This window comes from Mustela lutreola, chromosome 7 (assembly GCF_030435805.1).
Source record: "Mustela lutreola isolate mMusLut2 chromosome 7, mMusLut2.pri, whole genome shotgun sequence".
Classification (NCBI taxonomy): domain Eukaryota; kingdom Metazoa; phylum Chordata; class Mammalia; order Carnivora; family Mustelidae; genus Mustela; species Mustela lutreola.
Window position 1 is genome coordinate 122,230,587 of NC_081296.1, and position 25,468 is coordinate 122,256,054.

General features: G+C 48.2%; 1 protein-coding gene and 1 long non-coding RNA gene across 4 annotated transcripts in view; one reads left to right on the plus strand and one right to left on the minus strand.

Moving 5' to 3' along the window:
- Positions 1-25,468, plus strand: part of SMOC1 (SPARC related modular calcium binding 1) — a 148,575-nt gene that overhangs the window by 99,561 nt on the left and 23,546 nt on the right. For all 3 annotated transcript variants that reach the window (XM_059182450.1, XM_059182451.1, XM_059182452.1), the window contains exons 6-7: positions 11,110-11,199; positions 13,171-13,251. In XM_059182450.1, coding sequence (XP_059038433.1) covers positions 11,110-11,199; positions 13,171-13,251 — 171 coding nt within the window. The remainder of the gene's footprint in view (positions 1-11,109; positions 11,200-13,170; positions 13,252-25,468) is intronic.
- On the minus strand, positions 1,996-18,419 carry LOC131836743 (uncharacterized). Its single transcript, XR_009355744.1, has 3 exons — positions 18,165-18,419; positions 3,691-3,752; positions 1,996-2,537 (listed from the first exon to the last, which is right to left on the minus strand). It is a non-coding gene; the product is annotated as an uncharacterized LOC131836743 (long non-coding RNA).

Sequence of the window (25,468 nt, forward strand, 5' to 3'; positions counted from 1 at the left end):
TTCAGAGGACGATCAGAGGAGAGGAAGAGGGCTGCCAGCAGCCCCTTGAGCTCTGCCGATCTGCTGCTAAGAACAGTAGAAGGCTGAAGAAGCTGAGGTTAGAGATGGATTGGACAGCTTGGGACATGGCTGGGGAGGAAAATGTGTTTTGAGATCGTGAATTTACCCCAAGTGGATTTTCCTGAGGGGCCTGTTTTTGTGGTCTTGATGAGAAAGAATGTGGACGATTTGGGGAGCATAGGAGCAAAGTCAGGGAGAGCTCCTGGGTAGGATTGCTTGTGAGGTGCTGGAGGGGAGTTCTCAGCCTCCTGGGGAAGACCTCAGGGTGTAGAACTATGAAGTGGGAGAATGGGTTGAGAGCACTTGTGAAATTCTTTCCTGGCCCTTCTCTGGGAGCTTGCTTCTTCTGAGCATCCAGGACCCTGGAGCTCCCCGGCTGATGCTTCAGTAATCGGTGAGGGAAGGTTGAGGACCATGAGGGGTTTTCTGTAGTTTGCATATTTCCTATTTGTAAGATGTCTGGTATTTAGTCATTAAAGGAAAGTGGGAGAAAAACAGAAACCTTAGCAGACTCTGCTTGCATTTTCTGCATGGACTTCTGTATTCGTTGAGCCAGTGGTGGAGAGGGGCAGAGCTCCCCAAACCCAGCCCACCTTGAATCCCCCAAGAGCTGCTCTGTATCCTGTGCTCTTAAGTAAAGAGTGAGTCACAGTTATTTGTCTCAGGATCTCTTTTTCTGTCTCCATTTTTGGACTCTCTCTTAGAGTCTGGTCTACAGGTTGGTGCCAGCTTGGACGACCTGTCACTTGGGTGATGGGTTCAGCAGCATGCTTACTGAGGGCTGAGGGATGTGCTTCGGGCAGGGGTGATGAGCCGCAGGCATCCGGGACGACGGGGACAGTATGGCTTCCAGAACCAGCCCTCCTGTGGTCAGCACACCCGGGTGAAGTTCACCTCACTGCCCTGAGTTGCACTTCTCCGGCTGTCTCAGGACCTTCTACACGAGGCCCTCCTGCTCAAATGACTCTACCCTCTTCCCAGTGTCCCCTCTTTCCTCTCCCCCAGCACAGAGGGAGAGGTGAGCTCAGTAGCTGACCTGTTAGCGTGGTCGTCAGATGGCAACAGTCTGATTCCCTACCATCTGGGGTTGGACGTAGTGGGCGTGGGCAGCTGACGACCTCGACGGGTCGACCTCTGCTCACACTGGATTTCCCCAGGGAGACGCAGTCATTCGAATACAGCACCTGCTGAGACAGGAGCAGGCCTAGGCAGCTCCAGACCCATGGGAGGCAGCCTTTCGCTGTCTGCATGTGTGTGGCTGCTGCCTGCCAGGACCCCGAGCCGTGCTGACCAAGCCTGGCACATCGGGGTACCAGCTTTGCAGTGTAGACAGGTGTGCGTGGGTGTGCTCGAGCACACGTGCAAGTGCCCTGTCTCCTTCCTTCCTCACTCCCCAGCTTGGCTCCATGTGCTCAAGCCCTGCCCTCCACCCAGTCCCTATGCTGGGGTCTCTGAAAGAAAGTTATGCGTGGAGGATTCTAAATGAAGAGTTTGAATCCCATTTCCAAGGACTGGAGAGGAAAGGGGTTTTAGGGATCTGGACAAGCCTCCTAGTCGTGGATTCTTTTGAGTCCCTGGTGTTACGTGTAACCTCTGGTGTTTCTACTTGGTTTCTTATTCTTTCATTCAACAAATATTTACTGAGAGTCTCCTAAGTGCCAGGCTTGTTATGATCACTGAGGACCCGGCGACAAGGAACACGATAAGAGCTCAGCCTTGCCTTGTGGAACTCACATTCTAATGGTCCTTAGCCTCTTTCTTAGAGAGGTTCCCTTCAGGGGGAGGGAAAGCCTCCCCAGGAGGCACAGGTTTCTAGGTGCTGGGAAACTGTCACCTCTGCTGGGAGGCAAAGTAGGTGGCCCCTCCACCCAGCCCTGGTTGGTAGTCCCCATGGCCAGAGCCTTGAAGGAAAGACTCTTGGGGAAGGTGCCTGGGATGAGCTTGGCCCACTGGCAAGTTCTTTTTTTATTTTTAATCTAAATTCAATTAGCCAACATACAGTACATCATTAGATTCGGATGTAGAGTTCAGTGATTCATCAGTTGTGTATCAGTTTTGCTCATCACATCACGTGCCCTCCTCAGTGCCCATCACCCGTTGCCCCATCCCCCACCCACCTCAGCAACCCTCCGTTTGTTTTCTGCACTTAAGAGTCTTGTGGTATGTCTCCCTCTCTGATGACTTGCCATTCACGTTCTTGATCCCATTGCCTGGTACCTTTGTGGGGTCCCCCAGGTCCAGGTGAGGACTCAGATGGTCAGGCCACTGAGAATTTGTTCATTGGCTCGCTGTCCCTTGAGTTCAGTTCCAGGCATGGTCCAGGAACGCAGCTGGAAGCAGAGATTTCCGCATGTGCACACAGAGGTCTCTGGGCCACATCTGAGCCCCTGTCTCCAGCTCAGAGCACCACGCAGCTCCTGGGGGAGAGGCCAACGAATCCCCACTCTCGGGTCCTGCCGTACCCAATTCTGTGCCAGCTGAAGGAAAACAGAGATCCAAGAGCTGCTTATTTGAAAGTCTACATGGAAAGGCAATGGAGCTAGAAGAGCTACGACATTTTGAAAATGAAAAATGAAGTGGGAGGTATCACTCTGATTTCTTTTAAAAACAAAGAGAGCTTTCATGCTTTACTCCCCCATGACCCTTGATAAAGTTTCAATTCACGCTTCCCTGTGTTCTTCCGAACAAATGCTGTGACCTTTCCCTTTTTAAAAATGTTTGTTTCATTTCTTTTTTCTTAAAAAAAAAAAAAAAAGACTTCTTTTTTTTAGAGTAGTTTTAGCTCCACAGCAGAATTAAGAGGAAAGTACACAGATCTCCCATACAGCCCCTGCCCCCACACAGGCAGAGGTGCCCTACTATCAACGTGTACGCCAGAGTGACACATTCATTATAATCAGTGAATCTTCACTGACCCGTTGTCATCACCCAGGACCCATGGTTTACATTAGTGCCCACTCTCGGTGCTGGCATTTCTGTGGAAATGGACAGGTGTATAATGGCACATGTCCACCATTTCAATATTACACAGAGTATTTTCGCTATCCTAAAAATCCTCTGTGCTCTCCAGTCCTGGCAACCCCTGCTCTTTTTACTGTCTCCATAATTTTGCCTTTTCTAGAATGTGACGAAGTTGAAATCATAATACCCTGGTGAAGACCTACAGTGCTCTAGTACTCAGTACAGTGTGGTGTCGGCCAAGGGATAGACACAAAGATCAGTGGAGCAGAGTAAGGAACCCAGAGAAAGGCCTGCCCAAGGCTGGCAAACTGATGGGACAGAGACAGAAAGCAGTTCTGAGGAGGATGGCACTGTAGCGACTGGATATCTGTAGGCAAAAACAAAAACAAGAAACCCCAAACCCCATTTTCTTACACAAAAATGAATTCAAAGTGGATCTTGGACTTAAATGTAAAATGTAAAACTATTAAAACTTTTAAAAGAAAATATAGGAGGAGATTCTCAGAAATCATAGATAGATGAGTCTAGAGCTTTTTTGTCTTAGAACTATAATCACATGATCCCCCAAATTTAAAATTTGTGAAATCTGACCTCATCAAAATTAAGAACTGGCTCTGAAAGATCTTGTTCAGAGAACAAAAAAAGTACAGACTGGGAGGAAATACTTACCAACCACATATCCAGTGTAGGACTTCTATCTGGAACATGTAATGAGCTCTCAGAAACTCAACCTGTTGAAAAGCAGTTCCATTTAAAAATGGACAAAATCCATGAATAGACATTTTACCAGAGCTCAGATGCAGAAGGCAGATACACACATCAAAAAGATCTTCAACATCATTAGCCATAAAGAAATGCCAATTAAGATCATGAGAGGATATCACTACACACCTACTAGAATAGCTAAAATTAAGAAAAAAAAAAATTAGGGACAATACCAAATGGTGGTAAGGCTGTGGAGAAACTGGATGTTTCACACATCGTTGGTAAAAATGTAAAATGATACACCCTCCAGGAGATATACTTTGAAAGTTTGTTTACAGAGTGAAAAACAAAACAAACAGTTATCCTATAATCTAGCCATGGTACTCCCGAGCCTTTATTCCAGACAAATGAAAACTTGTGTGTACTCAAGAACCCAAATGTGGATGATCACGGTAGCCTTATCTGTGGTAGCCGAAGAGGAAAACCACTCAGATGTCCTTCTGTGGGTGAAACACAGCTCAGTGCCTCCACCCCGTGGAACACGATCTAGCGGTAAGAGAGCACAAGCCATCCGTGTGTGCAAACCACGACTTGGATAGACCTCAAAGGCATTATGCAGAGTGAGAGAAGCTCGTTTCAAAAGGTCACTTCCTGCATGATTCCATTTAAATAACATTCTAGAAAAGACAAGATTGTAAAGATGGGGAAAGGATCAGTGGTGGCCAGGGTGAGAGATGGGGTGGAGGAGGGCACGTATGATGATCAAGGGGCCGTAGAGGGAGATCTTCATGGTGATGGAATAGTTCTGTCTTTTAACTGTGGTCACACGAATCAGCACGTGGATAAAGTTGCATAGAAATACCCCCCTCCCTGACACACATACACACATGAGTACCCGTAAAACTGGCGGAATGTGGATGAGGTCCATGGATGACCCCCCTTCAAAGTCCTGACTCTGATATTGTACAACAATGAGGTGACCTACATATTTGTAGGTTCGCTATGATGATGTTACCATCAAGGGAAACTGGGCAAGACGTACATGGAACTTTCCTGTATTATTTTTGCAGTTTCCTGGGAATCTATCATTTTTTTCAAAATAGAGTTAAAAAAAACTAGCCCACTTCTCTTTGTGAACCCAGCTCGGAACTGACTCTGCTGCTGGTGGTTTCTCATCTCCCTTCCTCCCCCCCTTCCCCCCCTCCTCTCCCTCCTCCTCCTCTTTCTTCTCTTCTTCTTCCATGTCTGGTCTATTTTTTTCACCAGCATCATGTTTTTGCTCTTATTCAGGGGAATGTGGAGCTTGAGGATGTAGGGAATTGTTTGCAAAAAAACAGCTTTGAGCTTGTTTCTACTTCTTTGGGGAGGGAGTGTGCAGGTGGGTAGATGGAATGTAAAACACTGATCTCTTGCTCTGGAAAGGACCCAAGGTGCCCAGATAACCGCTGTTCTCAAAGGTCAGGATTAGGAAAGCTCATACTACATGTCTGAGCCTCATTGTTCCTGGGACGTGCATCTCAGGAAATGTTGACGAAAATTCCATCCTCCTCCTCACATGATTTGGGTCAGGGTCTTAAGGGACTTTTGCAAAAGGCACCGGTGTCTCCCTGTGATGCCCAGAATACATCACTCCAATTTCCACACTGGGTCCCTGAGTCACAAGCTGAGGGGGCTGGTGGCTCTGGCATAAATGTGGTCCCGTCAAAACCAAGAACCTTCCAGTACTTCTGCCAGGCTGAAGTTTCTCTCCATGTCTTTGTAAAAGACGACCAATGGCGGTCTAAAATAATTCACGAGGGAAGTGGCTGGTGATGGACATGGCTTGGGCAGAGCCCAAGAATCGAAGGGGGCTTGGGATCGTGGAGAGACCTTCCGAATCTTGGGAGGGGGGAATTTCTTTTTTCCTCATTCTCCAAGGCTCCTCAGTCTCAGAGACCCCAAGAGCTGCCATTAATACAGATTCCTCCTCTGGCCCCTTTGACACATTTGCTTTTGAAGGACCTGGAAGAGAAAGCTCTTTGTATGTGGTCAGAATAAACTCATTGTATACTCAAACAATTAACTCCTCGTGGACTCGCCAGCCCCTTGAAAGGCCAGGCCCTGCTTCCCTGGACCTCTTGGGCTCTATTCAGTCCCTTAAGCACACCAATGTTTTTGAGTTTTTGTTTTGTTTTGTTTGTTATTCTGAAAAGTCTTTCGCTGAGAATAGTCAGAGCGGATCAACATTTGTCCTCAGCCTGCATTTATCTCCACTTGCCAGAGAATGTCAATCAGGAATCAAAAAGCCAAACAGAGGAGGCTTTGAACGGTGTCATCAGGGGTCGAAGTGACTTCCAGCTGTCTGTGCGTGGGCCAGACCTTCTCGCAGGGCAAGGAATTGTGCTGTCACACAAACCCACTGTCTGGACAGGCTCGCGGAACCCATGCGGGGGGTGTGGCTTTGCGGGGCTGCACCTTAAGGAAGAGACAGGGTTGGGGGTTGGAGAAACTGGAAGGCCAAACTCCAGGATCCTGGGCCTGGGCAGTTTCCAGAGCTGCTCCCTGCCTCTGGGCCCGGAACAAATCACTTTCTTCCTCTGTGACGCCATCTCTTTTTATCTGCCCAGTGACGTCCTCTGTGCTGGCCATTGGTGAGACTAGATGAGGAAAGCCACCTGCCTCAAATGGAGTGTTGCAAAACCAAAGTGGTCTCATTATTGCAGATCTTGACATCATCCTTGAGAAATTCTTTCAGCTTTGCCTCATTCATTTAGTCATGAATGTAAGCTTGCCTTTTTTTTTTTTTTTTTTTTGCTTTTATTCCCCCTCCCCGCCACTATTTCCGAATTTACATTTTTCTCCCTGTAAGGAAAACGATAATCTTCGAATTGGCGTTTGCAGTGGCCTCTCCTCTTCTTGTTCTGGAAGAGTGTAGTGGTGTTAAAGAGGACTAACATCCTACTATGTGAGGTCCAAAAGCACCACCAACAATGAGCACGAGATATTACATCACCATGAACTTATGTGTCAACTGAGATTGAGATACATTTTTCTTTAAAATATGTGGGAGTCTCCCTGCCAATTAAGGATCACTGAAATAATTTAGCAGCTGCTGCCTGAGGTTGAATCTGAGAGGACATTGGTACTCTAACAGCTTTACTGAAGCATGATTATATACCATAAAATTCACCCATCATAAACATACAGTTCAATGAGTTTAGCACATTTAGAGCATCGTGTAGCCATTACCAGTGAACATTTCCATCACTCCAAAAGGAAACCTTGGACCGGCTTCTGGTTACACCCCACTGCGTCCTCCAGCCCTGGGCACCTGCAGATCTGGACTCTATAGACTTATCTTTACTAAGCTTTTCATCTAAGTGGAATCCTACAATATGAGCATTTGTACATGGCTAATCTTTCATTTAGTCTAATGTTTTTGAAGTTTATCGATAATGTCACTTGTATTCGGAATTCATTATTTTTCGTCGCTGCGTAGTATTCCATGATAGGGCCCTATCCCCATCTGTGGCCTGTTCACCAGTTGACAAACATTTGGGTTGTTTCCAGTTTGAGGCTTTTGTAAGTGATAGTGCTATGGATCTCTGCACACATGTCTCTGGGTGGACATGTTTTTCTTTTTCTTGGACAGATTCCCAAGAGCGGAATTTCTGAGTCGAATGGTAAGTTTATGTTTCACATTTCAAACAAATTGCCAAACTGTTCTCCAGCATGGCTACTCTATTTTCTATTTCCACAGCAAGGAATGAGGGCTTTTGTCTCTCCACACCCTGGCCAACATTTGGTATTTCCTATTTTTAAAATCTTAGCTATTCTAGTAGGTACATAGTGGTTTTAATCTGTATTTTCTTAGTAACTAATCATGTTGAGCATCTTTTCAGGCATCCTTCAGCTGTTCGTGCATCTTCTTTGGTGAAATGTCTACTATAGTATTTTGTTCATTTTAAAATCAGGTTGTTCATCTTCTTACTGAGTTGAAAGGTTTACTTTTTTTTTTAAATTTAAAAACTTTGATAGGATTTTAATTTTGTAAATCCAATTTGAAAAATAAGCACTTGGTTAAGATGCTTTATACTCATAGCATTCATACCTTTAAAGTCCTTGCTCCTGAGCTTTTAAATCTTTAGTCCTGCACCTTGTCCCAAGACTGGGGCACCCTTCATTTCAGAAGAAGCTATCACTACCCAGAGAAGAAAAGTGAGGGGCTCAGGTAACCCAGTTTTTTGGATGTAAAGCCAGGATGTGGAGTGTGCCCCCACTGGAGACAGGGAGACTAAGCGGAAGCTTTTCTCTTTCCCCAGGGCTCAGTGTGGGGCCCGGTATTGTCTCAAGGCCTGCCAGGAAGCTGAACTGATGTGGACCTTGGACCCAGGCCTTGGACCTGTGTTTGGTCGAAGGGTGTGCTTGTTTGCTGGGTTGGGAGCCAGGGGCCCAGGTGCCCGGAGATGATGGTCAGAGGGTCCTGTTGGCTTTGGCTTGGCTTCTCATCCTTTGGGCAGCTGAATTTCACAGGTGGTTCTCCTGGCAGCGGGGCACCTTGTCTTTTCTCACTTCATAAAGATTTCTGTCTAGGGCCTCCACTGTGGCGGTCTGGCTATACCTCCTTACCCGTGGTGACCCCGCCCGGCAGGAAGATTCACTGCCCACACGTGCCTTCAGGTGCTTCGGGCCCTGGGCCTGCGTCTGGGCAACTGTGGAGGTCCTGGGCCCGCACAAGTGCCAAACTTTCCCGGGAGACTGGAAACACTCCTTCCTCCCCTGGGCAACGGAACGTTGCTAATCGCTACACCAGATGGGCCGCCCGAGACTGTCATTGGATTGGTGGGAGGAAGCAGCAGAATGTTCTCTGTTACCCTGCTCCTGAGAGAGCTACGGCTCTTGGAATATGGGGGGATTTTTAGTTGAATATTAAAATCTCGCAGGAGCCATTTTTCACTTGGGTTCTCACCATTGTCCCTCCGGGAATGTTTGATTTCTCCCTTTCCCTCTGTGGCCCTGGAGGCCCCTAAAGTGAAGCCATCCCAGGAGGAGGGCCTGAGCCTGTGGGGCCGGACTCCTTAGACTGTGAACTCTGCATCCGGAGGAGCAACCAAATGCGCCTTGCAGCTGCCACAAGCCTTCATTCAGTGGCTGATTGAATTCAGTGGAAAGAGATGTTAATAGAGTCAGGGGAAGTGATGCTATTAAAAAAAAGTGACATTGTGCGGTTCTGCTCTGTGTTTATTCTCCTTCAGTGACTTTCAGATCAAACTTACATGGTTGTGCATCAAAAGATGCCTGTTCTGGACTCCGGTTGGAGGCAAACGAGCTATCCAGCAAGTTCACTCCTCTCCCCCTGCCCATATCTTGTTCCTAGGGATGATTGTCAGCTGGTGCAGGGTCGCCTCGGCCCCGGTAGGAGCTGGGTCTTGGTGTCAGCCGAGGAGAATAATAGCAGAGTCATGTGTCACCCGACGGTGGGGCTGCTGGCCTCAGCCTCTGGCCATGATTAGGGTCTCTCTAGAGCTCCAGTCTGAAGATCCCAAGGGTGGGGTGTGAGTCTGACGCTCAAGAAAGGGATCAGAACTCTGTGTTTTTCCTCCCTCCCTGATAAGATGCAGGGAAGTCGGCCAAAGGTTTTGGGAGCTCCAAATGGCGGCGGGTGGTGGGGGGTTTGTTATTAAGGCTGATCTGACTGGCGTCTCAGAGACTCTCTGAGAACTTGCTTTCTCCATTGTTAATGAACTCGGTGGAGGGGATTAAGAGGTATAACCTTCCAGTTACAAAATAAATAAGACATGGGGATGTAGTGTGCAACACAGGGACTATATCCAGTAATACTGTGACACCTTGGTGCGGTGAGAGAGGGAACTAGACTTACTGGGGTGATCATTTTGTAACAACCGTGAACACCAGCTCACTATGTTGTACACCTGAAACTAATACCATAGTGTATGTTGATTATTCTTCCATTAAAATAAATAAATACCAGTTGTTATACCAATTATAATAACTGGTATTTATTCTTCTTAACAATAAGAACTGTTGGTAAAACAAACAAATAAATATAAATAAATACATAGCAGTTAAATGAATAAAATGACCAAAAAATAGTTAGTGCGTGGAGAATGTAGTGTTCAGTTGTACAAGATCTCTGGGGGATGGTGTAATCATCCCACTGCCTGAGACCACGGGGCTCTTCTTCCCCTACCCCACGCCCACCCCCGCCCCTGCCCAGGGAGAACACAGAGAAATCTCTAAACTATGCATTCTCACTGGAGGCAGAGATATCAAGAAAGGGAAGTTGACTGGGGGTGGGGGGAGGCAGGGGGACAAAAGAACTCTTGTTCTTTTTTCATATAAAGAACAGATACACATACAGTACAGAAGCAGATACACATGCAGTGTCTGTGTTATGAATATTTCATTAGGAAGGCGATTAGGAAGAAAAAGTCTAAAAATGCTCTTTAGCTGGGCAGTGATGAAAAGTCGAGAGACACTGACCTGCACTGAGATTTGGGGGGATCTTGGTGGAAGTAACCCAGCGTCTTGAAGGAAGGCAAAGTCTACACTCACTCCTCCGCTGCAGGCATTCTCGCTCTGCGAAGAGTGGCCGACTCTCTGCTGGGACCCTGTGCATTAGGACTTGTTCCTGGGAGCTTTGTGCTCCCGTCATCTGCTGTAGAAATTTCCAAGCCAGTCCAGGCTTCAGTTTCTCACATCCCCTTCTATCTTGCTTGCCCCCAACCTCTCCCTGGGAACAGGCGGGCACGGTGTTTCATACTTAGAAGTATTCTAGGGATTCTGGATTCTCTCCAGTTCAGCATACTGGAGAGAGGATGGTCCTTCCTGCCTTTTCTTCCTTTTTAGGGGAGGATAGAGAAATAGCTAGGTGTTTGGGAGGGAATAAGCACAGCCTCTTGTTTGCCTGAAGCTCTTCAATGAGGACCACTAGGTACTTGGCTGGTACCTTTCACAAAAGGGCAGGAAGGAACTGGGGACACCAGGATTTGAGGCCACGAAGTATGCCAGCCTTACCCTAACATGCCTGGCCCAAAGCTCAGGACTGCTAGGGAAGGTACACACCCACCCCCACACCCCAGCTTTCCTGCAGGGAGGACCACGGCTGATAGTCATCCTGCCGGGTCATGTGGGTTGATGAGGAAGGGCCTTCCAAGACCATGACAGTTGAGTTCCCTTTTGTCCCACCCCTGGGATGGTGAACATACACCTGGATTTGTCTTACTGTTGGTGTCTCTCTGTGGTTCTTTTTTTCCTTCCTGTTCTTTCTTTCTTTCTTTCCTTTCTCTTTGGTCTTTTCATTGGGACTTGGCCGGGCCATGTGCAAACCCCAATCATTCAACAGTGCTGGAGAGTAGATAGTATTTACCTCAATAATGGTAGTCTCTTTTCGATTCTTTTTAACTCTCAATTCAGATGACGGGTCGAAGCCGACACCCACGATGGAGACTCAGCCCGTGTTCGATGGAGATGGTAAGCTCTTGTATCACTTCCGACTCGTATACTCCCAACCATTTTTAGATCTGAGGAACATCTTTCCTTTGGATGTTTGTATAAACTTTATTATTATTTTTTTCTTTTTTAATTTCAGTTTTCCCCAGGTTAGGCTGGGTTGTTTTAACCTTTAAAAAAAATGCAGATCCTCCCAGGAACTGGTACACTCTCTACTTCTGGAAAGGCCCTCTGTTCTAGCCAGGCTTCCTGCCTAGCTGCTGATGTCCAATAATAACACAGCCTGGATGGACCCTTTGAGCTGCCAAGACCAAAGAGCCATGGCTGAGAAAGACAGGCCAGCACTGTCCCTTCAGTAGATGAACCAACACTTACAAGTCCCTTCTCTGTGCCCACCATTGTGGTAGGCCTCTGGGGGACCAAGAAGGAGTAGTTGAGATGAAGCCTTTGCTCTCAAGACAATGGCAACTACTGGAGAGCTTTAGATGTTAAATTATAGGGTCTTAGTTTTTATTGTAGTGGACATTTTGGGGAGAAAGGAGATCATAGTGGTCTGGGGGAAGACTATGTGAAGAGACAGTACCCGGGCTGGATTGTGAAAGGGGAAGGGAAGAATCAGGGCAGTGGGGGGACTGATATGGACAGAGGGGGAGAGTATGGTGAGGCTGAGGTATAGTAGGAAAGTAGGAGGAAAGAGATTGGTTAGTGGACCTGGTTTGACAAAGTTGGACCTTGAGAGCATTTGAGAGGGAATTCTAGGACAAGAGACATAGTATTGCTGGTAGGTAGATAGAGGCTGAATGTCCCTGGGGGTATGAGGGCTAGACAGGAGGAGTGTGGGGTGCAGAAGGCTGGCCTCTATTTTGAGTTTGAGCTGCTCATGGCCTACATTCTTCAGTGCACTTTGCCATATACTCCAGGCTCCCATGAGGGGAAGTAGGAAGCTTGGCAAAATGCAGTTTCTAGAAAGTCTGACACCGGGGTTCGGCTGTCAGTGCAATACGCAGCAAACTTTGAGCAGCTTTCAGCTGAGTGTATCCAGACCTGGATCATGAGACTGGACCGGGAGACGGGAATAAAAAGAAATTATGCCACTGGTCAGTACTGTGCCTATGGATGTCCCGAGCAGAGGCCCACCTCTAGGTAGAAGGACTGACATGTGAGCTCTCCTTTACAACTGGTTATTTAGTGGAACATACATACATGTGTTCATGCCTAGAAATTCAGATGTTTCTGTGATCCACAAATCTCCTGGATTTTTGGCAAGTTGGGGATCTCGAGGGATCAGATGGGAAATGGAGACCATGTCACCTTGGGAGATCGCCCCAGCAATTTCACTGAAGGACTCATCACTCTTGAGTTCAGGGTCCTCCCGATTCTCATACCACTTGTCCATCATGTGACCCAAGCCCCAAAGGGCCTAGAGATCCCCCGCAAGCTCTCTGGTTGGAGGATTCAGCCTGTGTCCATGAGAAACCATTAGGAAGGATATTGATGCACACATTGGACTCACCACTTTCCTTCCCATGTGGAACAGAGTCTCAGCAAGCTGAAATCTGTTGTGGCTCAGTCATTTCCTCCAAAATGGTCTCTGTGGTTTGTTTGGCATTCATTTGTTGATTTATCCCCTTTAAATCTTCTTCCAGGGAAGCAGCTGAGAGAGACTTGGCTTGGCCCATGCTCCTCACCTCCTGGGATAATATTTTTATTCCTGGATGGAGCGGCTCAGCGCCTCTGGACTTAGACCACTCTGCCTCTGAGCAGGGGAGGCCCTGGTTGGCTCCCATGAGCTGGCGGGGAGAGGAGCTTCCGTAGTGAGAAGGGAGAGGTGTTGGGACAAAGTGGATGTGAAATGAGGAAGAAAGCTCAAAGCCTTGATGCCTCAGGCTTTAGAAAAAGTTCCTGAAGCCTGGGGGCTACCCTCCAAGTTAACCACTCCCTTTGCCCAGATTTTCTCACTACTACTTCTTCTTTTTTTTTTTTTTGCCCCAGAAATTACAGCTCCTACTCTGTGGATTAAGCACTTGGTAATCAAGGACTCCAAACTGAACAACACCAATGTAAGGAATTCAGGTAAATAATCTGCCTGGGATTGTGTTTGTGCCCGAATCGCCTGCAGTTGCCCCACAGTTGCCCCACAGTTGCTCCGTGACTACCCGCAGTATGGGCTTGGGCAAGTCATCTAACGTGTCTTGTCTTCAACTTCTACAGCTATAAAGCGAGATTAGATGAGTGAATCCCTTCCAACTTTAATTTTCTTCAATTAGTAGCTCAGGTATCATCTTTCATGAGGAGCTGATCTTTTAGCAAAAAATCTTTTGACTGTATGTTTTTCTGTTTTAATTGACTCTACATGCCATGCAGAAGAATTTGAAAAAAAAAAAAAAAAATGACCTGGCATGGAAATGTTGGACCACAAGGCTTAAGAGACTTGGTTCTATGTATTTTTTTTTTTTAAGATTTTCTTTTTAAGATTGTATTTATTTATCTGAGAGAGAGAGAGCAGGAGAGAGAGGTCAGCGGGAAGAGCAGACTCGCTGCTGAGCAGGGAACCTGATGTGGTACTCTATCCCAGGATTCCAGGATCATAACCTGAGCCGAAGGCAGTTGCTTAACCAACTGAGCCACCCAGGAGCCCCGGTTCTATGTATTTTTTTAAGGCTCCAAATAGTTGCTTACAGTCATGTCATTTCTGGTCTCATCTTTTGAGGGTCTTGTGAGTGGTCAGGTTTGGTACTGGCTGAGCTCCTTGTAGAAGGGTGACGAGTTTTGGAGGGTGATCAGATTCGTAGGACTCTTTCATAGAGTTCGTTTATCATCAATGAAGACCAAAGTCAATAAAGTTCATTTCACCATCAGTGAAGACTGGATGTCCACCGACAGGAAAGTGTATTAACAAAGCCAATCTGTATCTCCATCGTGGGGAAATCACCCTTCTATTCGCCTAAGACTTCATTGTGAGAAATGCCCCTCTGCATAATTTATGCCTGCATAAATGTGGTGAATTTCATTTCAGCCATATCATTTTCTCCCTATGGATATCAAGGTCTATAAACAAAAGATCCATCCCTTTGAACTGATGGGTAGTTTTAGAAGACCTTTAATTAGTAAGTGGGCTGTCATTGAGCCCCTTTAGGTGTATCCATCTGCCAGCTCTAGCCTAAAGGTGGGAGTGGGAGAACTCAAGTGTACCAAGGAAGTTACCCATTTTGATGACCCCATGCAGCATCTCTGGATTTTCTCTGTGATGTGGGCAGGTCAGTACCTCCGCATGTGTCTGGTTCCCTGATTGACAAAAGCTGGAGATAGGGGATGATGGGGTTGGAAGAAGACCATGTGAGTCCCATGGGCCAGGGTCTTGGACAGAACAGTGCCGTGGTTAAAGCACAGGTGTTGGAATCAGCAAAACCTGCAATGGCTTTCAGGCTTCTGCACTTAGTGAGAAATCCAGGCAAGTGAAATAATCCTTCCAGAGCCTCAGTTCTCTCTCTGGGGGTCATGATCTTTCCCTTGAAGGACTTTGGGTAAAGGTTAACCAAGATACTGTCTATCTGGTACTTAACCAGTGCCTGGCTAAGTGGTAAACAGTGAGGACAAGAGAAGCTGAAAGTACATTAGTTATTGCGATCATCATTGCGGTAGGAAAAATGGGAATGTTAATGATACCACATACAGTGAGAATTCTTCAATTCAAGCTTCTTTGTAGACCCTCCTTCCACCTCCCCTCTTGCTGTTAGACAAATGTGATAAGTCAAAGTGACATGGTTTTGGTGCCAGTGGTCCCCCTATCCCTGGCCCCCACCTCCTCCCAACAGATCTGCAAAGCCTTTATTTAGAGGCTTTATTGTCACTCTGTGACCAGTGGCAGCTATGACAGTCAGTGCTCTCTGAAATCCTGCATCACCCTTTGCCTGGAACACTCACTTGACATTTAGCAGTTGCTTCCAGAAATTGCTTTCATCTACCAGTGGTTAATTTCTCTACCAAGGCTCTAAACTCTGTGAGGACAAGGGCTTTGTTGCCTGCCTATTATATCTATTATAGAATCTAGCTCACTGTGTTTGAGTGCTCTGGGGGAGGACAGAAAAGACCATCATCACCATCATCATCCTCATCATCAAAATCGGAATCATCCTTTCGGATCCTGCACACCTTACAGGTGTTATCTCCTTGAAGCTTCACCACCACCCAATGAGATAAGTGTTGTTATCGCCTCCATCTGACAGGTGCAGAGATGGAGGCTGAGCGAGAGGAAGCAACTTATCCTGGGTCCCAGCTAGTAGGGGTGGGGCTGGGGAAAATGATTTATCTTTGTGAATTGAGTTCTTGTGTTCTTGGGCTCTTTTCTCCGAGCGAAGTGAAGTGGTGATATGAAGCTATCTGATGTTTGCTTCCGCTCAAGTTCTTCAGCTTTCCATTCCTACCTGTCCTGGATAGTTGCCAACTGGATGACTACTGGGTCTTCATGGAGAAATAGTATCCAGGAAGGTACAACCGCCCTCCTTTTGTTGGTGTGACCCAGCCATCTTCATTTTTTTCCTGGTTGGACCCAGTGATGTCTGGAGGGTTAGTGTGTAGAAGAGGAAAGTTCAAGGATAGCCAAAGCCTCCCTGGGAGAAATTGAGGTCAGCAATAATTATCAGAGATCTAGACCTTAGGCATTTTCTGGTAAACTGAGAACTTTCTCCATCATGATCGAGTGGTAATACTCAGTACCTGTTGATCCTTTTGATGGAATTATGTATAAAAAAACATGGTGTCACAAAGGCATTTAGGCAGGGATTGGCAAATGGCCAGCTGCCTGTTCATGCAAATAAAGTTTTATTGGAACACAGCCACACCCACTTATTTACCTATCACCTATGGCTGTTTGGGGGCTGGAACAGCAGAGCTGAATAGTTGTGACAGAGACTGTCTGGCCTGCAAAACCTAAAATGCTTTCTATCTGACACCTTACAGAAAGCAATTTGTTGGCCTCTGGTCTGTGGGTCGGAATTAGAAGAATCTGGACGGGAATGTGTGCATGGGGGTGTCTTTCTCCTGATGCCTGGCCCCTCTCATAGACCAGGCAGAAGTAGGGGCCATGCCTTGGGAGATGTTTCCAAACATGCCCACGGAAGCCTGCATCATCAGCTCAGGAACTTGGGGCAGCTCACATGGCCCTGCCCTGTCCAACATGAACCTTTGCCGAGCTTTGGCATTCTGTCCTGGTGTAGTCTCTCACAAATGGATGCCGGGGAGGCTTCCTGCCGTCTGGCTTTTGTGGGCAGAGCTAGGGATCATTTTTATACAGAAGTGGTAAACCTCGTAATGGCATCAGCATGGGCTTTGGTATCAGACAAACCAGGAGACCTGGCTTCCCGTGCTGGCTTCCCGTGAGAGGCTGAGTGACCTTAAGAAAGTTCATTAGTTGTGAAACAAGGTTCTGAGTGCCTTGCAGGGTTTTTCTGAGGATTCAATGATATATGTGAAATGCCTAACACAGAATTAGGTATATCATGAATGATTTAAAAAATAATGGCTACTCTTGACAGAATATCTTTAAATCTTGTGCCAAGTGCTCTTCGTTTTATCTCATGTGGGTTGATGAGAAGTCAGATAACATGTTAGTGATAACTCGTGTCTGGGCAGCTGGCTCTGGTACAGAGTGGAACCTCTGGGTCAAGCGCCCGAGGCAGTTTCCCATTGGAGTTTGCCAGAAGATTCTGGGTTAGGAGAGCTTCACGCCCCACCCATGAAAAGGGTGAAGCAGGACTCAGAAGCCAGTCTAGGTGAGCGCTCTTCCCACTCTCTCTTAGAGGCAAGAAGGCCATCCTAGTCCCTTCTACCACCCCAAACATCCTTCTTTCACACTCAGACCCTGTGACGCCAGGTTTGTTTTCTGGCCTGGGGACTGTTGATGTTGGAAAGGTTCCACTGGGCAGCTGAAGCTTTGCAATAACATGACACATATGCCTGCAGACTTATCCTGTCTCCTTCTCTCCTCCCGGGGGTGTCGATCCTTGTTTTTAAGGCTTTGTCTTGTGTTCCCCGTGGTCAGTATTGCCTTTTGAGGACTTGGCAGCCTCAGTGTCGATGGGTTTGCCCCTCTGGGCTCCTGTCTCTGATTCTGGTCTCTGTTGCACCAAGAGCTCTCTTGCCTTTGGGAAGACCTGGCCAGCCGACACCCTAGAACTTGACACCAGCCATCCTCTCACACACGAGTGTTGGCCAGAGACTGTGTTCTGCTTTTAGGACCAAATATGAACTCTTGCGGAGCTTTTGGTATCAGAAGCTGGCTACCAAAGCATTTCTTAACATAACTAGAGTATAAGAATCTTTTTAATCATCTGCATTTTATAGAAGAGAACAAAGAGATTAAAGAAATGATGAAAACTAGGCTTTGTCTCATTCTTCTTCCCATATTTCATGTCCCACTGCTTCTAATTTTACTATGTGCAGACACTTTCCTACAGCTATGATTTATAAAAGTCTCTCTCTCTCTCTCTCTTTTTCTGTATGACAGAGTTCTGTGCTTTCTTGTCTGGGAAAATACTCTCAGGAAATAAGGTCGTGTGAGCCTTACCTCTTCTCTTGGAGCAGCACAGTGACGCCCTCGTGGCACATAGGCCCTTTCCCTCTGCTCCGCCGTGGCTGGCTACCTCTTGGAGCCACTGGTGGGGTCCTTCTACTTCTCTTCTGCCTTCCCCATCTCTTTCTTTTCCTTTCCTTTCCTTTCCTCATTAACTTCCTTCATGATCTGATCTGGGATTTTGAGAAGGCCCTAGAACTCGACCCTGGGGGTGAAATCCAAAAGCACTTGCTTTTCCTCCCTTGCCTCTTTGCCTGGCAGAGCTTCCTTCCAGACGTCCCTGAATGTGGGAGCGTATGGGAGCTCTGCTTCCCTGAGACAGAGCCGTCAGCAGGGTTACAAGGTGAAAATCATTTCTTGTAAGTTTTGCCACAAACACAGCCCCGTCTCCTCACACGTGGGAGCGTTTGCCTACCTCACCGTCCGCATGGCCGGTCAGATGTCCGCAGCACCCCTGCTCCTTCCTATCTGCTGGCGTCAGAGCCCTGCTCCTCTCGGCCCGGGGTGGGCCCCTGGGCTGCCTTTGGACCGCTCCTTCCTCACCAGGGAAGCTCCTGCCGGGACAGCTGCGGTGACTGGGATGCGGGGTCACTGAGGCAACGACACCTCCTGGCCGGATCCCCCATCCCCCAAACCAGCACTCCTGGCCTGCCCAGAAACCGCGGGGTGATGTAATGACCTGAGGCCTGGAAAAATAAACAGCTCTCAGGGAAACCAGCGGTAGCCGTTGTAAGCAAATACCCCGCAGCCACCTGGAACCTCACACATGACGTGATTGGAAGGAAGAATGAGTAATCCGCTAACGTTAGCAGCCGAGGACGGGTCTGGGCTTGCGAGCATTTAAAATATCTGTATAAAAACAAACCCTTGAAGTTTATTTCTATAACTGGCCTTCTGGATGCCTGCCCATCTATCTATCTGCTGCAGGTGTCTTGGTCCGTCATAGCCAGAGAATAGAGCTGGGGACAGGGAAAGGTGGTCATGCCTTTGGCCCTCTCCGTAGCAGCAAAGGCCTTTCTCAAGCTTTCCCTCTGCAGACAGGACCCGTATGCACATTTGGAGGCCCCAGAGAGCCCAGCCCCGCATCCATTTTTCCTCGTTTTTTAAAATTAGTTTTCCCAGTTGTCTTGCTCCTTTGCCGCACCACATCTGCTTTGGACACAGGGGTGTGTAGTGACGGGCCAAGGTGAGGTGAGAGTGTGATCGGCCTTTGGGCCTAGCTTGAACAGCAAAAGTTTTGTTTTGTTTTGTTTTCACTAGGTGAGTTTGTGCAGTTTTTGGTGCTGATAGCAAAACCATGTGCCCTAGCACTTTCTTTTGGCCTCTGCTACTAAAAACCTGAAACTACAGGTCCCTCTAAGGTATTGTAACTGGCTCCTTCCCATTTGCTAGAAGTCAACTATGGTCTCCGCTCTGAGGATCCTCATTCTGTGTTTATTTGTAAAATGGCTTTGCGAGAAGGCGGAGTATATGTCTTATAAACACACTCCCACGTAAGTGTTTTTGGGAGATGAAGAGTGAAGTTAGACACTTTTTAGGACAAATTAAAAACTCTCTCTTCCTCCCACCAATCCCTGCCCCAGCATGTGCCCCCTTCTTCCTTCTTGCCTAAATGTGTATTTGCTAGTTTTTGTCCTTAAAGGACAGAGCTTGTCAGATCAAGGTCAATGAAGTTACTGAGCAAAACTAGAAAGAAGACTGCTTGCCACTTCTCAGTACTTGTCATTGCAAAACCACTGGGAAACATTTCACATTCTTGTTGGTGGAAGGGTCACATGAGCTCACTTAATAGCGTGAGGCAGGAGAGATGGAGCCTTTTCTAAAATTTGAGGGGATGTGAGTCAGTGATGCTCTGGGGGAAAAGTTAAAAAAAAAGTGCCTATATTCTATATTGGGATGATCCATCCTCGAAGAAATATCTGCTGTAGAATTTATATCTTGTTTTCCTCCACTCCTCAGTTTCTTCTGTGTGGGAAGGCAGAGGTCGGTGCTTCCAACAATGGTGAACCATGCCTGGTCATTTTAGGTTCCACAGAGAGAAATCATTTGGACAGGCCGGTTGGTTTGTAATTTTCCCTTCACGTCCTCACCCACAATGTTTTGTCCCAGCAGCATGCCCTATTTCCAGAGCCGACTGCAAACACCCCTGTGAGTAGGTGCCCTGAGCCAGCTTCGGGAATGTGGGATGGGCATGGTGACTTTTGTTCTGGGGATGGGGCCTCTGAGCCACAGGATGGCTCTGAAGGTGTTGAGAGGAACAAGGGAGAACCTGGGACCAATGCAATAGCCTTGCTTAACCCCTTCCTAGTGCTTGGGTTCCCAGGGGACGTGGGAGGCGGAGTTTGGGCCGTGGAGGTGGAGTTTGGGGGTGTGGGAGGCGGAGTTTGGGTCGTAGAGGTGGAGTTTGGGCCGTGGAGGTAGAGTTTGAGAGTTTGAGAGTTTGAGAGTTTGAGAGCGCCTCGTATCGTACCACCACTTCATTTTCAGTGACCGAATAGAGCCCAGGCTAGTCAAGGGCCTTGTCCAGGGTCACAGGCCCATCCACTTGGTGCGAAAGGTAAGAAATGCAAGGCATGTCTAAGCAAGGAGCTGGCTGTTGGGTGGGGGCATGCCAAAGGGAGGGGGGCAGTGGTACCGTCCACTCCAGTGCAGAGAAATGTTCTATCACTGATCTTGTTTGGTGTTGCCGGCACGGCGGTCATAAAGATCTTAGTTCCATTATTATCTGTTTAGCTGGCCTACCGCCAGCGTGTCCCCGTATCACTGAGCCTGCGTGGACTGTGGCCACTGCCCACCTGTGGTCCATCCCTGCAGTCCAACCGAGGAGACTAGTTATTCACAGGGATGGGTCCGGAAACTCAGATTCCTTCCACATTTGCTGAGAATACTGCTACCTTAGACGGGCTAAGACTCTGGGGCCAAGGGAAATGCTTGGCCTCTACTTCTTCATTTAATCCCCCAGGGACCCTAAAGTATGTGTGCTGTCATTACCCTGCTTTCATTGATAAGGAACCTGGGACTTAGAGAGCTGAAGCAGACTGCCCAAGGTCACAGAGTAACACATGGTGGAGGCGGATCCATCCAACCCCATGTTCCTGGCCCCCACCCTGTGCGGCCTCCAGCTGTTGTTGACTTCCATGAAACAGCCACAGAGCCTTTTCTGTGCCAGGCCCGGGGGTGGAGTGTGCAAACTGGGAGTGCTAGGCTCTTACTCGTGCTTTCAGCCTTGCCAAGGAAGCCCAGGTGTCCCCACACCACGCCCACTCCTGTTCCTCTGACTGCCCTGAGTTCCCTCTGGTGTTTGGGACAAGCCAGCTCCCTGAGCCTTGCTGCCATCCTCACCTGTTCTGGGCCGGGGGGAAGAGCATCTTTTGGTCAGTTCATCCATCAGAAGGGGTCACCTCCTCCAGAGACCAACCTCCTCCAATGGCCCAAAGTCCATCTGTAGGTTAAGATTGGGTGATGGTACATTTTCACTTCATTTGGCTGCCCAAATGAATGAAATGCCCTTCAGATTAAAGAGATGGGAGAACCCATCCCAGGGGCAGGGCCACCGTTTTAAATGTGTGCATATTCTATCTCTGTTCTCTCTCCTCCCCCCTCTCCCCCCCGCTACCTGCTGCACCCCTGAACACATTTTCAGGGCTTGACTCTGTTCTCTTTGTCGGTGAGGCTGCTTCTTCTCTGACCTGGCAGGGCCTCTCCTCTGGGCCTTTCCTTTTCTAGGCCTGTTGTCTGTCCTCAGATCTGAAGGGAGGCCTGAGCAATGGTTCTCTGCATTCCCCTCTTCTCTTGGGGGCTCTTGAAGCCCCTAGACAAGTACGCCTCGGGAGTCGGCACTGGCCTAGGGGCAGCTCAGTGCTGGATATGACAGAGGGCCCACGGTGGCGGGGCAGAGCCAGCCCAGTACCTGGTGCTTGGAACCGTCCTCCGGGGGCCACTTGGCCCAACCTGTGAAAAAGTGCAAAGTCCACAAGTGGGAAAAATAACCTCTTCACATAGTTGGCTTGAAGCCATAGGTGCTAAAACCCTGTGTGGCCAAGTAAACAAAAAGGGCCTGCTTGGCAATGTTCCATTAATCATTCCTGAAGACGGTGGGTTCCAGCTGCTTGTCCTTCCCTAGAGACCACACCTCCCGCCCTTCAAGACCCAGAAAGTCACTGCCTTCCGACCTGGTCCTACCTGTCCCTCCTCCTGCCTCTGCCGCGTCTCTTCGGCTGGATTCTGCACCCCGAGCCTGCAGCCCGCGGTGTAGGTGACTGCCACCCTCACTCGCTGACTCAGGGAACCCGGAGTCAGGGGCCGCCAGAGTTCTTCCGCCTCTGGAATTTCAAGTTGTGATTTCGGAAAGGTTGTTTTTAACACACGGTTTGTTGTTTTGGGTTATCGGGCAGCATTGCATTCATTTTTGATAAGAGGCAAGGTGGGTGTGTGGTATTGGAAGAGGTTTCGGGCAAATTGTGGGCAATACAACACTAGTGTTTTCCTTAATGTTCTTGGCCTGCTGGACAATTCCGTTCACAGCGAAACATAAATAAGCTGCTCTCACTTTCCAGGCGGGTCACCTTTTATGTTTTTTTTTCCCCCTAAGAAAATCCAGTGGTTGATAGTCTGAGGGTGGAGTGTAGCATTTTCCAGGATGAGTCCAGGGGATAATTATTCTTATCTTGGTCTCCGCAGTCTCAGCCCCCCCCCACCCCCCACATTGGGCATTTACTCCGCGGTGCGGGGCCCCATGTATGAAATGCCAGGCTAGAGCAGAATTCTGCCGCTGGAGATGGCACATAGCAGGGATTCAAGCAATAGAGGGGTTCTTGGGCTCTTTCTGTATCCTTTAAATAGAGACTCCACGGTTGTGCTATGAATAAGGAGCTGGGGGCCAGGGGTGGGGGTGGGGAGGATAAGGAAGAGAGCCATCGAGTCCTCGCTCTCGGGAACCTCCAGTCCAGACAAGTCATGGTCCCCAGTCTCCTCGAGGGGAGCAGGTCCTCAGTCCTACACTCAGGAGAGGGAGACATCACTAAGATTGCGGCCCTCAGGGAAAGCTTCACGGATGGAGGAAGGCCTGATGTGAGGATAGGTTAAGACCTCAGGGCTAGTTCTTTCGTCTTACTATGTCTCCCAGAACTTCCGTGGCCTCTCCAGAGGCTGACTCGGTGCCAACCTATGCCCAGTACCAGACCATGTGATAACGTGCGTCCACCAAGGCCCCTGACCTCTACTGCATCCTATGAGCCCTAATCTCATGGGTCACTCAGGATCCGTGTTAGGTCCGATGCTCTGGGGACACCCTCCTCTCTTGGCCCAGTGTCCTCCATTCTGTCATCTTCCCACTTCCTTTCCTCTTATGGAAGCAGTTCTGGGTCAGGATGGCCTGGGCGGCTGCCCTTCGTTACCAACCGTGCCTCCACTAGGAGGAGAGCCTCTGGTTCTTTCTCCAGGAATATTGCCTCAGTCATCAAGACACCTTCCCAGTGCACATTTCTATGGCCCGTGACTCTTCTTGGTTCTTCTGAGTATGGTTTTCTCTAAGACTGGGTTTTTTTCTTGCTCTCATTTTTCATATGGACCTTGTGACGGTTCATTTGGTGTGTGAACTTGGCTAGGGTACAGTGCCCAGTTTCTAGACCGATAGACTGTTTCTGCACTAGTCTAGACGTTGCTGCAAAGGTTGTTTTTTGTTTTTTGTTTTTTTAGAAAAGATTAACATTTGTAATCAGTTGACTTTAAGTAAAGCAGATGACCCTCCACAGCGTGGGAAGGCGTCGTCCGATCCATTGAAAGTTTTCAAAGCAAAATCTGAGATTTCCTGAAGAAGGAATTCTGCCTCCAGCCTGCAGCATAGAAATCCTGCCTGAGTTTCCAGCCTGCTGGCCTGACCTATTGATTTTGGACTCAGGATTGCAGGATCACTCCTACTTGAATTTCTAGCCTGCTGGCCTACCCGGCAAACTTCCCACTTGCCAGGCCCATGATCATGTGAGCCAATTCCTTAAAATAAATACCTCTCTCTCTATGTATATATATAGATAGATTGATAGATAATATATTCATATACATATTATCTCTCTATATAACTCCATATATATGTGAACTTGGCTAGGCTATAGTGCCTATACACACACACACACATGCATATATGTATATATATTAATTTATATAGAAAGATAATATATATATGAATATATATATATAGAGAGAGAGGGGTCTAGATACAGACAGATCTAGATATCTGGGTATAGATATAGGTCTTTTTTTTTTTCTTCTTAAAGATTTTATTTATTTATTTGACAGAGAGAAATCACAAGTAGATGGAGAGGCAGGCAGAGAGAGAAAGGAAGGGAAGCAGGCTCCCTGCTGAGCAGAGAGCCCAATGCGGGACTCGATCCCAGGACCCTGAGATCATGACCTGAGCCAAAGGCAGCAGCTTAACCCACTGAGCCACCCAGGCGCCCGTAGATGTAGGTCTTTAATTGGTTCTCTTACTCTGAAGAACCCTGATTGCTACTGCCCAGCCCTGACTAACTGCCTTCTTCCCCCCTGCCTCCATCGCTATGAGGCTCCCCTGTTCTCTCTCCAAAGAGTTCACGACGTGACTGGCTCTCGGATACCTGCAGGCCTGGGTTACGCAGTGTCTCAGCTTTTCTCTCTGCTCCTTTCTTTACCAGTTCCTCTTCTGGAAGGCAGCAGCCAGAAAGAAAGACCAGCCCAAGGACCTGAAACTTGAATCCTCTAATGTTTATGTTTGTTGGCCATTTTTGTTTAAAAAAGAAAAAAAGGAAAGAAGAAAAAAAAGGGGGGGGGGGAAACGATAAAGGAGAAAAAGTTCCCAGGACAGAAGGATAAACTCTGGGCTAAAATCAGGATTGGGGATTAACTGAGGATTTAGGTTGTCCATGCTCTCCTTTGCTCCTAATTACCACAAGTAATTGAGAGGCGCAGAGGCAGGGGCTAGCCACAGCAGACAGAGCTGTTCTCCATGCTTATCCTGTCTTGGCGGGACACGTGAGAACCTGTGCCCTGGGCCTGCAGACGGGGTTTAGGTTTTGTCTGGTTCAGCCTCATCTTTCCCTCCCCTGTCCCCCTCCCTGCCCCTCCCGCCCCGCTTCAGGCCCGCTTTGCCCTGGTGCTGGAGTAAGTGACAGCTTAGAAGGCCGTGTTTTCTGAGGGCCAGAGCTGGGCCGTGTCCTCATTTCTTCCATGGGACAGTATTCTGTCATATTTCTTCTCTCAGGCAGACAGCGGTGTGTTGATGGAACTCAAAGCCCCCACTGCCGGGCGAGGAGTGACATGGCTCTCGTCTCTCTTCCGTACCATCCTGGCACTGGATCATGGGGCGGGGGGTGCGTGAGTATGTGAGAATGTGTCTTCCTGTCTCCGCTCGCCCCCTGGCCGGCCCTGACTGCTCCCCTCTCTGTCAAGTGTTCGCAGATGGGCCTGGCCCTTCTCACCATCAGGCCAAACCTTCTGATGTTGTCATACTTCCCTGAAGTTTCTGAAGCAGGGACAGAATGTTATAAAGCAGGGGCGTCCCCATCTGGGCACCTCCCTCTCTGAACCAGAGGTCAGGAAGAGACCCTTGAAGGAGACCACTTGTCTTGAGTGATTGCAAAGTGATTTCTTGGTACCTGGGAAAATGGATAGTTGTAGATTTTAATATTCCTTTGGGAGGTGGCCCAGAAGGGCAGAGGGTGACAGCAGCCCTACGGAGGGGGCTGG